The following is a 15,662-nucleotide window of genomic DNA, read 5'->3' as shown; positions in this document are numbered from 1 at the left end:
AAGAAAAATAACTAATTGCATTGCTACTTCCTACAGTGGGTATTATACTTAGTGTGTGTGTGTGTGTTAGCCAAATCTGTAAAGATTTTAACATTTTTACACAATGAGCACGCACGTCTCCTACCAGTCTGATAGTACACCTTTAAAAGCTCCACTCCTTAACCTACCCCACTGGTTTCATTCAGTAATAGGCCTGATTATTAAGTCATTTTTTAATAGTCGGTCATAACACACTCTAATTTGCACAGAGCGACATTTGACTTTTAAATTGTGTTTTATTCTTTTCTTTTTTTCATTTTTTTTTAAGACCCAACCAAATGGAACGCTAGGAATCGCTAAATGTTTAATTTCAATCGAGGACGAGCGGAGCGGTTTATGACACTATATTTAAAAGTGCTGTTCTCCATAGGGCTCCGGGTTTCACAGTTTAAATAAAAGGAGCTCATCTCCGGGCGAGTGGCCAGTAAAATGACTGGCTCTCTTTCATGTGCGAGAGTGATGGGCTATAAGGGCTTTGGTCTCAGGCTGCAATCAATCAGCCTCGTTTTCTGACCATTTTTTAATTATGCATGTTAAGGCTGGATGGCAAGTTACTGAGGTGGCTTCACTTCAAGTTTTCTACTTTGAAAAAGAAGTTCTTATTCAGATGACACATCAGGGCTACACACACAATAAAGTGGCGAAGGTCCTGTCAGGTTGGTGATTTCAAAGGGACTTCAGGCTTTGGCCCAAAGGTGTGATGCTGTCGCTGAAACGACCCTTATATTTTGAAGTCAATTAAGAGGAAATCAATTTCATTGCCTGTCAGACATCTTGGAAAAACTCAATTTCTCGCTCTTGTAAACGTAAAGCAGCAAGAGTGACTTTTTTAAAAGTGCTGACACCACAAAGCTGCTTGACATTATCAGCTAGCTGACAAGATGTGGAAGTCTTGGAGGCTTTTAGATCATCTGTGAGTGGTATTTAGTTCGGGATTCGAGTAGCAATATGCTCCTATCACCGTGGATTGTTTTCCCCCTGAGGGACAAACCACACGAATATCTCTGCCTCTATCTCTCTGTCTCTGGCCACAGTCTATCTACAGTGTCGTTTGAGCTCATTTAATTGCCTCCTAACTTTAGTAATTCTCTAGTATCTCCTGATGAAACACACATACCTCCATGCATGCTGTACACGTTTTATTTTTCATCTCTTTCTTTATCTCCTGCTTTCTATCTTCTCTTTCTCGATTTAACACAACTTTCACTCACGTTACTAAAGAATGTTTTTAGTCCTAATCAAGATATTAGAACTCCAATCTCTTAAGTATAGAAACCAGCCTTGATACATTATTAAATGTCCTGAGAAGAAAGGCTGAAGGCTATGTCTGACTTTGCTATGTGTTAGCACACAAACACAGTTCTGTAACAGTCACTACTAATAGGCAATAGACTGGGGTTCCTTGGATTGCTTGGTTGCCCTTTAGCAACCATTATAGGAACATAAAGTTTAATGAAGACACTTGACACCACACTTCACTTTTATGTCAGTCAAGCACCATAAACTGAATTTAAAATAATTGGCAGAAACAGAAAATTTGGTGTAGAAAAATTCTGGAAAATGTACAGAATTTCAAACAATATTCATCATCTGGTTTATTAAACACAAAGTGTCATCCCTTCGTTATCTCTTCGAGCTTGAAGCCATTGATACACAATATGTCTTGTAGAAAGACCTTTATCACCAATCTCAGTGTGTTTGTGTGTTCAACAAAGACAAGCTTGTTCTTGTTTCCATACATTTAAATGAATTATTGATTCCCAAGCTATGTCTCCGGTGTGGAAGTGTCAAACATTTTCTTTTTAAACCAAGACAAGGTGTCGTCCTGTATAATCTCAATTCCTTCAGTAACGCTTCTAAACTGTAGCGCTTACTATTGTTAAAAGAAAGCGTTGGAGCTCAAGGGTGTTGCATCTCTCCGCCTGTTACACCATAGAGACCGGCCTCTGGTGGCCGGACTGTGCTCTACAATATATCGCATCAATACAAACTAATAGAAAGTTCAGAGGTATTGAAAATCATTCTGCCCAAATACCGAAATACTGTCCAAGCCTAGCCGGCGGTAGCTTCATATATACAGTAAAGACACGGCAGTGGTTTTAATTCTCTCATCTAACTCTCGGTAGGAAAGTGAATACATTTATGTCCCATCATGCTGAACTATTCCTTAAGTCAGAAATACAGTATGTACAGTAAAGCAAGGCAAATATGAAGGTAGATATGTACTTATTGGTAAATAAATTGAATGTGATTATGAATAAACTTAACAGATTTTACTAAAATCTAAATATTCATCACCCACTGTTTATGCTATTAATGTGGAAAGCTGGACACAATATATCGACAATCTGTTATACTGTTCCTTCTTTGCTGCAAAGTTAACAGAGGTGAAATTCCCTCATCTTTTGGCTTTTAATTACACATTAAGCATTTTTTTACCTGGATTTACTGCGGTTCTTTTGTATGCCCAACAAAATCCATCATGCATAGCCTCACAGGTGATGGGCAATATCACATCTAATCAAAATCCATTTGATTGACTGTAATTCTACAATTACACCTCGAGGGAAGAGCAGATTAAAGCCCGTCACCCTTGGATGATTGAATTAGAACATGTTATTAAAAAGGATAATGAGTGTGTGAAAGCAAACATTTGGCTTTGATTACTACTCTCATCAAGAGGTAATATTTAGCTAAGTGCAAAACAGCTTATTAAATGCACGAGCTTATCAGGCAAATAGTATTGGTAAATTAACCAGCAGCTCTATTGCAACTCTCTGGACTGTGTTTGTCTATAAAGGAGTTGTTTTCCAGCCATTACTGAGAATGGGTCTCCTCTCTTAGACCGGAGAATGGGGACATAAAGTGTGTGCTTGTGTACGTGAGTTAAAGTCAGTTCACTTTTTAAACACAAAATGATAGTTATGTTGGTCGGTAATTAATAGCTTCATTGTTGGACTTCCTCACCTAACCTCCCGCTTGCATCTATTGCTTGTCTGTGTGAAAACGTGTTGACCGTAGTGTTTGGCTCATACCAGAAGACGGTGTGCTAAGGTGTGCTACTGTGGCTGAAGTAATAGTAGGAGTAGTAATAGTTTAAAATCATACCCACACCATATAAAGACGAAGCAAAATGGTTTGGATATCAGTCTAAATATAAAGCCAGACACACACAAAGGCAAACGCTGCAGCTTGTGGAGGCTCCAATGCTGCATTGTAAGCGGAGTGATTTGAGAGCCCCTTTTCCCAGGCAAGTCATTTCATTCTTGGAGGTCGGTGTTGGGTGGTTTTGGGGTTGCCCATGTAGTCCCCATTCTAATAAATTCTAATAAAACCAGAGAGCCGTGCGGGACCTGGGGGCTAAAAACCCCTATTAACTTCTCTCCCATCAACATGGGGACAGGTAACCTCATGACCCTGCAAAGCTGCCATACGCCCTGATCATGTGACCTGGGAGTTGCAGAGCTGATGACTAGGCAGCTGGAGTCAGACAACATGTTTTGTAGTGTAAAATTCTTGATCATTTCAAATGTCTCGCCAACTAAATGACTTGATATGATCAAAAGTATTTGAAAAAAAAATGGTGTGAATATTCATTGAATACCAATGTCTAATCTAATCTATTCTAATTGTCCTAACATATAAATAATAGAACTGCAGAAACTAGAATGTTAGTTGGGTAGGCTTGGTTTGACACAAAAAAACATTTTTTAGGGAAAAAGCCTGGTTTGGTTTAAGAAGTATGTAGATACGGTTAGAGAACTTTTGTGGTTTGGTTGGTTAAGATTAAAAGCCACCATTCAAGGAGCTTTGTCATCATGGCTACAGTTATAAATTCAAAAGGAACAGCAGTCTCCTGCGATAAGGTCCAATGCTTTGTTGACCTATCCAACCACCCTGATCAACAACGTAATTCTTCTTGGGAGGACAGTCTCAATTTAATTCTCAATTCAATTTCTAGCCCACATATCACCTTTACACAAGGTGTCCCATAGTGATCACATGATCACATCCGTCCTCTAAAAGGGACGAACCTTTTGGATTTCAATGACCCCATGGCATATCTTTAAGTGCCACAATCAGGACAAAATTTAAATTTAAAACCTTACTAGTAAAAACAACAGAGTGTTTTTCATTCTGGCCATCACATTTATATTGACAGACTTGCCTGTTGGGGCCACCACAGGGACTTAATACTTTTGGTCTTATCATTTAATTACTATTGATTGATTAATTAATTACGATTCTTTGCTTTTCCCTCTTCTTTCCTCTTCTACCCCCCATTCCCTTCTTATTTCCTGTTTAGTGGGACGCCATCACGGAGATGGACGAGCACAACCGGCCCATCCATACTTTCCAGGTTTGCAGCGTGATGGAGCCCAACCAGAACAACTGGCTTCGCTCCAACTGGATCTCTCGGCAGGCTGCCCAAAAGATCTACGTGGAGCTTCGCTTCACCCTGCGTGACTGCAACTCCATCCCTTGGGTGTCTGGTACCTGCAAGGAGACTTTCAATCTCTTCTACCATGAGACCGATGAGGCTCACGCTGTCAAATTCAAGCCCCCACAGTACACCAAGATAGACACCATCGCTGCCGATGAAAGCTTCACTCAGATGGATCTCGGAGATCGCATCCTTAAGCTCAATACAGAGGTGCGCGAGGTGGGACCCATGACCAGAAAGGGCTTCTATCTGGCATTTCAAGATATCGGTGCCTGCATTGCCTTGGTTTCAGTGAGGGTTTACTATAAGAAATGTCCGTTCACGCTGAGGAACCTGGCCTCATTTCCGGACACAGTGCCTCGTGTGGACTCTTCTTCATTGGTCGAGGTGAGGGGGGCTTGTGTTGACCATGCTGAAGAAAGAGACACACCCAAACTCTTCTGTGGAGCTGATGGAGACTGGTTGGTCCCCTTGGGAAGATGTGTCTGCAGTGTTGCGTATGAGGAGATCGATGGCTCGTGTGCTGGTGAGTTTTTCAACCATTCTGTCATTAATTTTGCTTTACATTCATCAATGCAGCATGTGTTAAGACTCCAGCAAGTCTTGCAATGCAGAGAAAAACGCGACTAGAAAAGCTGCGCCGTTTAAAAAAGCCACATTTCGTTAAAGTTTTAGTTTTATAACTCTCAATTAACTATCGGTTATAGGTCCGGATACAACGGCGTCTTGGTCCGAACGCGGCCATTAGTGACTCCTGGTATATTCCCGCCTTATCAAATTCACAGTCTTCTTTATTATTATAATCTTTCATCAACATGGTATGAAATACAGTATGATATAGTAACCCGTCCAGGAAGTCAGTTTCCTCTAATTAATATAATGTACATATTCAAGCATCAGCCAGTCACATAGTGTCTGATATAATGTCTGATACAGTATGTGTCAGTGACTGTCCATCTTTCTGTGAGACCCTTTTGCTGTGCTGTCATACACAAATGATTAATAAAAGCAAGTTTATCTTTCAGCTCCTCTCTTCATTCCCTTCTGCTCCTCATTACCCCTCCTTCATTTTCCTCCGCTCCCCCCGGTTATTGCTTCCTGCTAACTCTGTGGAGAATAAGATCAGATCTAATGTGGGGGGATTAGAGTGTTTAGGGTTGTTAGTGTGATGGCAAAGAGCTTCGCTGATTATGTCTAAGGCTGTATTAGTGTATGTGTGCTAGGGTAGGGCAATGTGTTAAAATCGGCCACCGTCAGCAGAACAACCGGAAATTACTGATGTACCCACACGTGGGAGAAGTTTGCCTTCAGGGATTTCTGCTAAACAGGGTTTGATTTAGCCCAAACCATGAACTTTACTTAACCTAACCAAGTAAAATTGTTGCCTAAACCGAAAGAGATTTCTGGCAAAAAAAGAAATTTCTGGCACAAAGCACTGAGGGGAAATTTCTCCCCCGTAGTGTCAGCTGGAAGATGTGTCCGAGTGGCAAGTTTGTTACGTTCCTCGAGCTCTTTATTTTTTAGTCTAATAAATAAACAAAATTAACTCACAAAATGTCAAGAAAGGAAATATTCTTCAACCTATATTCCTCAATAATAAGAAAAATACAACCTCTGAATTTAATTTTACCTCTTTCACTGAACTAAGAGCGGCCTGATTGCCTTGTTAAGTCATTGAACATAGTTTACTCGCCAAAACCATCTTTGTTAGCCTTTCCACTGTTCTAACAATCACCAACTCTGGTTTGGTCGACATAAACCCTGAGTTTACTGAGTCAGATGTGGAAATATGCAGGCTCTACGGGCTGTTTTCCCCTTTCGGGCCAATCGCTGATAGCCGATATATTCATCCAATTGCCCAATTGCATTTAAAATGTCTTCAAAATGTGATGCATTAACACCTTTTCTATCAAATATATTTTATTCCATGACATTACTTTTGCTACTTGTCCTTCATTGTCTTGGTCTTTTCAACACTGCAGAGATTCCAAAGAGATCCTATTTGCAAGGCTAAGATGCGCTCAGCATCATTATCTCCGGTTATAGTATAAGCTAGAATATTTAGGGGCTTGCTGTGTGAACACAAAATACTAAACAGTACATTTTGAAATAGCTACTTTTTTAGTTTAGAATTCTCCCAAATGGTTAAAATGACAAAAGTATTGCTCTATGAGTTGGGGAATTTTTTGAGCGCCAAACATGAGTGGTGCATTAGTGAACTGTCATAAAGTGAAACTTAGTGCTGTGTCTTGTGTTGAAGATGAAGATCCTAGAATCGGAACTCTTTCAGTGGATTTGTACTGTCTGTGTGATTTATATATATATATATATAGAGAGAGAGAGAGAAAATGTGTGTGTGTGTGTGTGTGCGATCGTGCAAGCGTCTAGGAATGTTGTTGTGTATATCAGTGGACTACCACCCGCTGTCCCAGGGGCTACCTTGGTGTGACAGATTACCTCGGCTGGCTTGGTAACAGTTTGATCCTCAACTCTCTGATATGAGCTTTGGGTTATCGCTGGTAGTAATACTCACTGGGAATGCAATAGTACAAAAAAGAAAAATACCTTCATGAAGTTCCAATGCAACTTCTTTTCAAGCCATGTACAGGCCTGATGTCAGGTCAACTGGTACACATGTCTGTAATCTACTCTAGATACAAGCTGACCAATGTGCTAACAGAGAAACTAGCTACAAAAAGTAACATCACAGCAAACTACAGCCTTGCTTAGTGCTCTTTCCAAAAACGATTTCAAGACTATTCACTGCTCTTCTCCCACCATCCAGAACCAGATGTCCTTGTATACAGTTGATTACGATTCATCTTGTGACACGGACCGGTGTTGTTTCCCAGCTGCACTCGCAGCTGCATCGCAATCAGTGGGCCAGGGGTTAAACTGCAGCTGCGATTAGAGCCGGACTGTACCAAACTGGTTACTTCATTCATGTCCGTCCGTTTTTATTAATCTTCCCAGTTCTATATATAGTTGTTTAGTGACGGAAAAAGCGTTATAATAATAATAATAGACTCTTGAGGACTTGGAGGGGAAAACATATTGCGTAGTGAGTTTGCTTGCAGCTTGAAACATATTTGCAGGCTTGCTTCTTTTTGTTTTTTTAAAGAAGTGATGGTTTGATGTGGTGCATATCCAAATGTAAATGTAAAGCAAACCTTAAATCTCTCTTGGATGTGTTTGCTTCATGTCATATCCATCATAGTTATGTTAAAAAACAGTAATTTCTGCTCTTTTCCATTTGCAACAATAAGTGACTCCAACACGGTCACCTATCGGCATCCCTATAGGCCCTACAAACCACAATAACTTGCCTCCCCTCTTCCCTCCTTTCTATCCTTCACCCCTCGCTCTCTAAGAATCAGATTTCACAGTTGGGTTAAGTTTAGCCCTTTGGGCAATGTGATGGCATTTTACTGCAATGTCAGACCTGAAATGCAGCCCTTGCTCATTGTTCCAGGATTTAAACAAGCGTCTTTATTAAAAGCCTCCGCACAAGGTACCACTGGAACGCCTTGGGCATTGAAGGAGAAAGACTGAGGTGGCTGGCTAAGCTAATGCTTCAATTCCCAGTTTACAACCAATCGGTCCCTTAAGTGCCACGGCTGCTTGACTTGGCTGGAAAATAATAATGGGTTTGAATGATCTGGGATTTCGGGAAAATACCCTCATTGATGAGTCTTTTTAAAAGAACAGGATTGAGCTTTGTGCTCCTCTTCTTTGGTTGACGATGTGTTATATGAGATGTCTATGTGTACACGGTAGTTACATGTGAATGCTTAGCTGCGTTCTATTTGGTTATCCCTGTATTTTGTATATTTGTCTATTTCTGTGTATGTACGTTGAGAGCAGCAGAAAAATCGGAGTCAAATTACTTGTATGTATACGCCGATAAAGCTGATTCTGATTCTGACGTAGCTCATGCACCCACTTAACAGTGATACTGCATTCTAATGGAATCAGGCAGACGGTAGACAGCAGAGGAACCGCACCCTCTCGGTGGCACAGGAAACACAAACAGTCTAACAGAATGACAGAATGCAGCATCAATCACATTTACCGATAGTTAAGGGCTAAAATGTAACTGTTAAATGCATTTTTAAATAGAAATAAAATATTGAGGTGATTCCATCCTGCTTAGATTGCAACAGAGCTGAGCTGAAGTGTGGGCCAAAGATCCCCATAGTGCTGTCGTTCTGTTTAGTATGTAAATTGTTTAAGATAACTCCAAACCATCAACCCCAAACAAACAAACACTCCAGTTCTGAATTACAAAAAAAACTTTGTTTGTCCCAGAGAAAAGATGAGTCTAAATAAAAGACTTCAGCTCCACTGAAGTAGGAAAACAAGGACATGCTCTCCACCCAGCTAACGCCAAATAATCTTTTTCTCTAATTCAAACTCAGTGCTTTTGGTCACAATAGTACTCTAATCCCGTATTCATTTCCTGGATGAAGTTTGGATGTCAGTGTGCTGCAGTGAGGCTGAAGGTAATCAACTCTATCAGCTAACAATAACCCGTACAAGCCATGTTTCAACTGGCAAGCTCCTCCGTGTAAAGACTTAGACTGGTGACCGCTTCCTTTTAGCACACATTTATTTCTTATGACCTTCTGTAGAATGTCCGATTTCATGAATATTCTATAAGCTACAATTACCAGTTTGGTTACGAGACTAAAACATTAAATGTCATTTTCTGATCACAACAGACACCAGCTGGCTTTGTGGTACAGAAGTGACAACTAGTGGCACAATGGATATGTTTTCATGAGCGGTCTTGATTGCTCTTGTGCAAGCGCACAAGGACGGATGACCCAATACACAGTCCTGCTAATGGCTCAGCGCTAATCTGCAGCTGTGACTAGCACATTAGTTCTTTAATTGATTTGATCTGTCCAAATATATTATTCACAATGCAGCTTTGCAATTAGAAGATCCAATGGAAGGAGAATAAAACTGTTTATGAAGAAATAAGTAAATATATTATTGTTTAAATATGATACCACAAACCGTTGCCGGGGCAAAGTAAAATATAAAGTGTGCGTGAATGTGGGTGCATACTTTGACCTAATAGTTTCAGGAACAACAGCGTTGTTGGAGACACACAACCATGACGATGCAACCACGCAGAGTCATTGTGTTGTTCTTTGCGTTCACTGTGGAGTGACTCTTTGTCTGAATGGATGTCACGAATGAATTAATAGGAGACATGCAGAGGTGGACAGGTGGACTGAACACTCCAGAAAGCTTAGCTCAGTCTAGTGAGTGATTTCGTTTTGCTTTAGTATGTAACCGCATCGAATCAATGAGCATTGAGTGATGTTCAGCACAGCCATTTCTGCCACTATAATTCCTGGGCCATCAGAAACTTACACCGATGGGTCAGTGGCTTTTGAAGGGCCAGGAACTATTGCAGGAACAAAATGTAGACCCTGGTCCCTCCTTTTAAATTGCAGGCAACCTTACAGTACAGTACAGTCCATTTTAACTTTCTTACTGTACCTTTACTGTGTCATTTTCAGCTTTTTTTCCTCAAGATCATTCAAAGTGCTACTTTCTTTATATTCTCGCTGTCTCTCTCTCGTGTTCCACATCTGACTCCCCCTTACTGTTGCAGAAACCACATTTTATTTGAGCAATTCATTGTTTTAGCATGATTTCAAAAGCTAAACTACTAATAGATCCATCTTGTGAACTCTGTTCAGAAAGCAAGGACACACATCCGCACTGATATTTTCCCTGCCTAATAGGTCAACTTATATTACTGCTGTGCTTGTGTCCGACTCACTGTACTTTGTCAGTTCATTAAGACCATTAAAACATGTATGGCGAGGTCCTACATTAATAAGCTCCAAATCATTAGAGTACAAAGTGCCTCTTTTCTCTAACTGTTATTCATAACATGCGGCTGATTTGCAGTCTAATAATAGAATAATGGTTATGATCAGTTATTTCTTTGTGAGCTCTTTGTGACACCAAAGAAAATGAATATACACATCAGAGGCATATAAGCGCTGCATCGACATCTGTCACTGGAATTTGATTTCCCCACGTGCAGGATGACAATCGCCAAAACTGTCCAATCAATGAGTTAACTGTCATGACTTCATGTTAACTCCTCGTGGTTCTCTTGTAATATAATATGTGTGTACAGCAACTGGACCAGAATTGAAATGCAACAATGTATCATTTCTCTTCCCTTGGGCCAGACCAAATGAACAGAACCGCCGGTGTGAAAGCACCGCGTTTTGTAACTTTTGTAATTTAAAGGATTTTAATGAATAGGCTGTGATACTGTCATTTCTTAAAAGTGATTTCATTTTGTTCCATTCGATATGTTTGAGCTCTTCATGCCAATTGGAGTTAATGCAGCTTAATAAAGTTTCACATTGGGTGTTGCACATTCAAAAGAAAGAAAGGCAACAGAGGCAGAGAAAGAGCAGAGGAGAGCAGACAAACAGGTGCTTCTTTGTAATGCAACCGATCCTCACACAATTTATCTCCATTAAGTATTTGTGTCCTCGTGTCTTTTCTTACAGGTGGGGGTGAGCATAGTTCTTTGAACTTTGATACAAATATATGTTTTATGTACTCTGCACCCTGGCATATTCTCTTTGTTTTTAAATGCATGTAAGTGGACATTGTGTGGTGCTGACGAAAATATCATATTGTTAATTATTATTTTCTTCCAGGAGCATAGCTAATAGGTGTGTGTGTGTGCATGCCTCTCTCTCTCGTGCTTGCTCTTGCTCTCTCCGTATGTCTGTTTGTATGTTTATATATACAGTATATATATATATATACGTCTATATTACTTATTATATACATACTGTTGTTTAATAAAAGTATAATATATACCGCCGCCTCCTCCTTGGCACCTCTCCAGCCCTCCGGCAGGCAACCGGCTGTTATGCCGATGGCTAAATATAGAGCTGCACATAGACGGACACACACAAACTGACCAAAACATCAATTAGAGCAATCCTTGGTGTTAATGCAAGAAGACACCTTGCGCCACCTAAATGATTGACACACACATTCATTCGGTCTCTCTCGCTTCGTCCTTCCCCGTCCCTCCGTCCCTCTTATTGTAAGACAATCTAGCTGATGCTGTTACCACTCAGTGTTTTACAGCAGCTCTTGTGTGTTTGCTGGGAGAGCTCTCTGCAGCGCTATGAATAATGTAATCACGGTGTGCTTGTGTGTGTGTGTGTGTGTGTGTTTGTTTATATGTGCGTGTGCACCAGTGTATTTGGAGCAGGGTGCTATTTGTTATGTGCTGAACAGAAGTGGTTCTCCCCAGTGTTGAGCTGGAGCAATAAAGCAATCTATTTTACATTTTAAACTAATGCCGTGCCACACACATTGAGAATTACTGTGCACCTCTTATTTTAAAGAATGATGGATACTCCCAAAGAGTAGAAATAAAACAACATGCTGTGACATTTTGTAACTTGACTTGTGGTATTTTATAGTACATTCAATTTAAAAATAAATAAAATAAAGCTAGACTGAATGGCTCCGTTGTGTACGGAAGCAAAGCTTGCCATGTTTGCCATCATTTTTCTTGACATAAAATATCACATTAATCTGAGATCACAATTAATCTCTGAATGTTTAAATCACAGAAAACGCTGCCATTTTTTTCAGACAGCCCGGGATCTCACTTGATGCACATTGGGTCTCTAAAAGGTGAGCTTCACATGGGTAATTGGACAGGAAACAGGAGCAGCTGTATTAATCTTAATTGGCATGCTGGTTTACACATCCTGGAGAAAGTTTCACACAAGACATTTTCAATTACAGCATGAAGACAGTCACACAACAATTACAGCACATATCCTTCAACCTGTCAGCCCGCCAAATGAGATGTCACGTATACACACACACACACACACACACACACCAAGGAGGGAGGCTGCACAGACGAAAACACACATAATCAAACCCACGAAACACACACGCCGAGGCAAAGACAGAACAGCCCGTACCACACACCAAACCACCTGCCATCTTGGTCAACAACAACAGCCACGACACACACAAAAGCCCAAAATGCACTCAAGCAGTTGGTGTTAGTGCAAGAGGCAACATTTTGCTCTCGCAAAATATGCTCTAACAAACACACACACACACACACACACACAAGGGGACGCACCAGGGGGCTCAGCAACAGAGCTGTTTACAGACATGCCACACTGCAGGGAGACACTGTGACATTTCAGAAAAGGATAGTTTTAGTTTAACAAGCATGACCCTTCAGGATTAATTGGGAGTGTCTGGAAAAGAGAGATGGAGAGGGCTTGTAGCGGATCGGAGATTGTTAGATAAATTTAACCCCACTTCATTCAGCATCAACACACACACACACACACACACACTAAGAGTTCTGAAGGACACGTCTCTTCCTAAGGGCAAAGCTGAGGTATATCTTCGGCAGGGTCTCGAGTTTCTCCTCATACAGCATAAAGACGACTGTCTTAGTCTTTTTCTCGTTCTCTCTCCCGACATATCCATCGCTCCTCAGGACATTTCTTATCAGACATGAGGACATCTATAAATTTCCCATCATTTAACTGAGTTTTTGTATTCACAGTCCTGTGTACTTTATACTTACGTGAATGCAAATCATACAGTGCGACTGTATTTCAATGCATAGCTGTTTGTTTGTTGTCTACACAGTCATTGTATTAGCATTTGCCTCGGCAGCCATCAAGAACAATATAATTGAAAGCTCTTTGAACACTGACGGTATGCTAATGCTTATTTCCCCCTTCCTCATTAAGCTCAGTGTGCCACTGAAAGGCGAGGCTTCCCTGCCAAAAAGCATGATGTGGCTTGAATAATGCCCAGGGTAAATAGCTGCTGTCTGCCCACTGCTCCTTTGTCTGTCACTACATGCTGTCAACATGCGCAGCCAATAATCACTGAAACATGCATTAGACATTATTCCACATCAAAAGAAAAAAGTTGACGTTGAAGAAAGAGTTAGAACCTTGCCATAATCTGTCTGCAATGTTTGTACGTTGGCAGGTTGCTTGTTTACAACTCGGAAGGAAAAGTGGTTTAAGTTTATGTTTGAATTGACTCACGATTGCTTTTGTAAGCTGACGTGGTCCTTAAATCCCACAGACCTTGACTGTATCCTCGACATGTGGAACTCCTTTGTCCCACTGAAAGCTGTTGACCATGCAGTTGGGATCAATAGCCTCTTGGCATAGTGAAAAATGGGTGCCATTTGTAGCAGGCCACGGAGGTTGTCGTGTGGGTGGCAGTGAGTGAAGAGTGGTGGGGTCTTCCTCATGAACTTAGTGGCCATCTTCCCACTCATGCCACAGCTTGATCTTGCCACTGACTTGCTTACAGTTGCAGACAGGGAGAAACCAAGTGTGACCCCCAACAACGCTGACAAGGCTTTAAACCAATAGCGATATGTGTTAAATAGCAGAGTATGCATAAAATAGAGGTATTTGAACATAACGCTGGTACAGTGACTCCACCATCAATCATTAGGTCTTCCCTGCAATATCAGCTGACCTCTATTCTGCAGTCAGTCTTATCCTAATTGCAATGTTTATAGAGGCCAGTGTTAATAAGCCAACATACTGCTTTATAATAAAGTATTATTGTCAACATGACTATGGTTTTGAGCCCCAAATTTAAGCTAGGTTTCCATCTTCAAATTCTCTCTGCAAGCCAAAAAACAAAACAAAGCAATTATGTGATTGTCTTTATAATGTAAATTATGCAAGACTGAGTGGTCTGACTGAATCTACTGTACTCGACACTCTGCTGTGTGACGCAATGACGTTCAATCTAGTTCATAGTCCAGGTGAAGAGACGGTGGGCCCCTGATTCCAAGCTTATCGGTCCTTGTGAGGACCAACCTTTGACAGTTCATTGTTCTTGTGAGGACATTGTGACAGCTTTTCACATTAAGAAAAACCGAGTTTGAGATTAACCTAATGGCTAGAGATAATCAGAGTTACAGTAGAATGAAACTGAGGTTGGGTAAATTTGAAAGGATCAATATAAGGGATTGGGAGCATATCTAATGCCCCTCAACAGCTGTCAACATAGCGACAGTTGAGCCGGCGACTAGAAGCTAACGTTGCTAACAGTGCAAACTACAACAAAAGTGCTGACAGAGCTAACAGTGTTGAGCTGACGGAGAACCGAAGGGGTGGGTGCTACGCTTCCATGATGATGCTGTCGGACGAGACGGCCTTATCAGCCATAACAGCCATGTGAGCTCAGTGCAGAACGGCAGAGATGAGCTAGCCACTGTGGGGCCCGCTCACATGCACGAGCATGCACTAAAAGCACACGCAGCCGACACGACTATGTCAACAAAGCATGGGGAATCTCGACTAACAACAAACACAGAGGTAGAGTGACTTACTCCACTATAGTTGTTTGCGGCTGTAGTCATGCTCTGAATCCTGTATATTACACCTTTACGTAGCAAGAAAGAGAAAAGTGTTTAAGGTTATAATAAGTGTTATTGTGTTAGTAAGTATTAGATCTCTTTTAATGTTAGAATTAGACCGTCAAGGTTTGGTTTTATTTGGGTAGGGATACAAACAAATATTTGGTACCGACAACTATGTATCTGTTTAAAAGCTCAGCTTTGACTCTTCGGCATTTGACTTGATGTGATAATAGTTGGGTTCTGAAGAGCACCCGTGAACAAGCAGAAGTTCAGCAAAAACTCTCAAAATGGATCAACGCATGCAATCACACAATCAGTATCAAGCTAAGACACATAAATCCATACGAACTGTCTAAGAATGCATTTTCTTGTCTGAAATGTGTTGCATTGATAGAACTGGAGAGGAAAAGCACGTTGATAGGTGAGTGTGGGTTTTCATGAGCATGTTCACTTCTGTGTGTCCTACAGCTATCTCTGTTTGCTCATTTATGTCGTATATCAATTACATTTCTCCGAACCGGTGGTGCCTTACCTTCCACCGTCTCTCTTTAAATCAGTCACTTGATGAACATTAGGAGGCTCTCATGTTGTCGCTCTTCAAACTGTAATTGAGAACAAATGTGGAGAGGGAGAGTGTTTAATTGAAGTTGTCAAGCGGGGGGGGGGGGGGGGGGGGGGGGGGGGCGGCGGAGGTGGACATCGCATCTACGACTCGCAAAAAAACTCGCAATATGA

At 41.0% G+C, this 15,662-nt stretch overlaps 1 protein-coding gene across 2 annotated transcripts in view; it reads left to right on the top strand.

Moving 5' to 3' along the window:
- The window catches only part of LOC116389617 (ephrin type-A receptor 6), a 134,064-nt gene that overhangs the window by 29,016 nt on the left and 89,386 nt on the right, over nt 1-15,662 (top strand). For both annotated transcript variants that reach the window (XM_031858451.1, XM_031858452.1), the window contains exon 3: nt 4,346-5,009. In XM_031858451.1, coding sequence (XP_031714311.1) covers nt 4,346-5,009 — 664 coding nt within the window. The remainder of the gene's footprint in view (nt 1-4,345; nt 5,010-15,662) is intronic.

This window comes from Anarrhichthys ocellatus, unplaced genomic scaffold, assembly GCF_004355925.1.
Source record: "Anarrhichthys ocellatus isolate YVR2014 unplaced genomic scaffold, GSC_Weel_1.0 scaffold20, whole genome shotgun sequence".
In the NCBI taxonomy this organism is placed as follows: domain Eukaryota; kingdom Metazoa; phylum Chordata; class Actinopteri; order Perciformes; family Anarhichadidae; genus Anarrhichthys; species Anarrhichthys ocellatus.
This window is presented reverse-complemented; position numbering and strand designations above follow the sequence as displayed.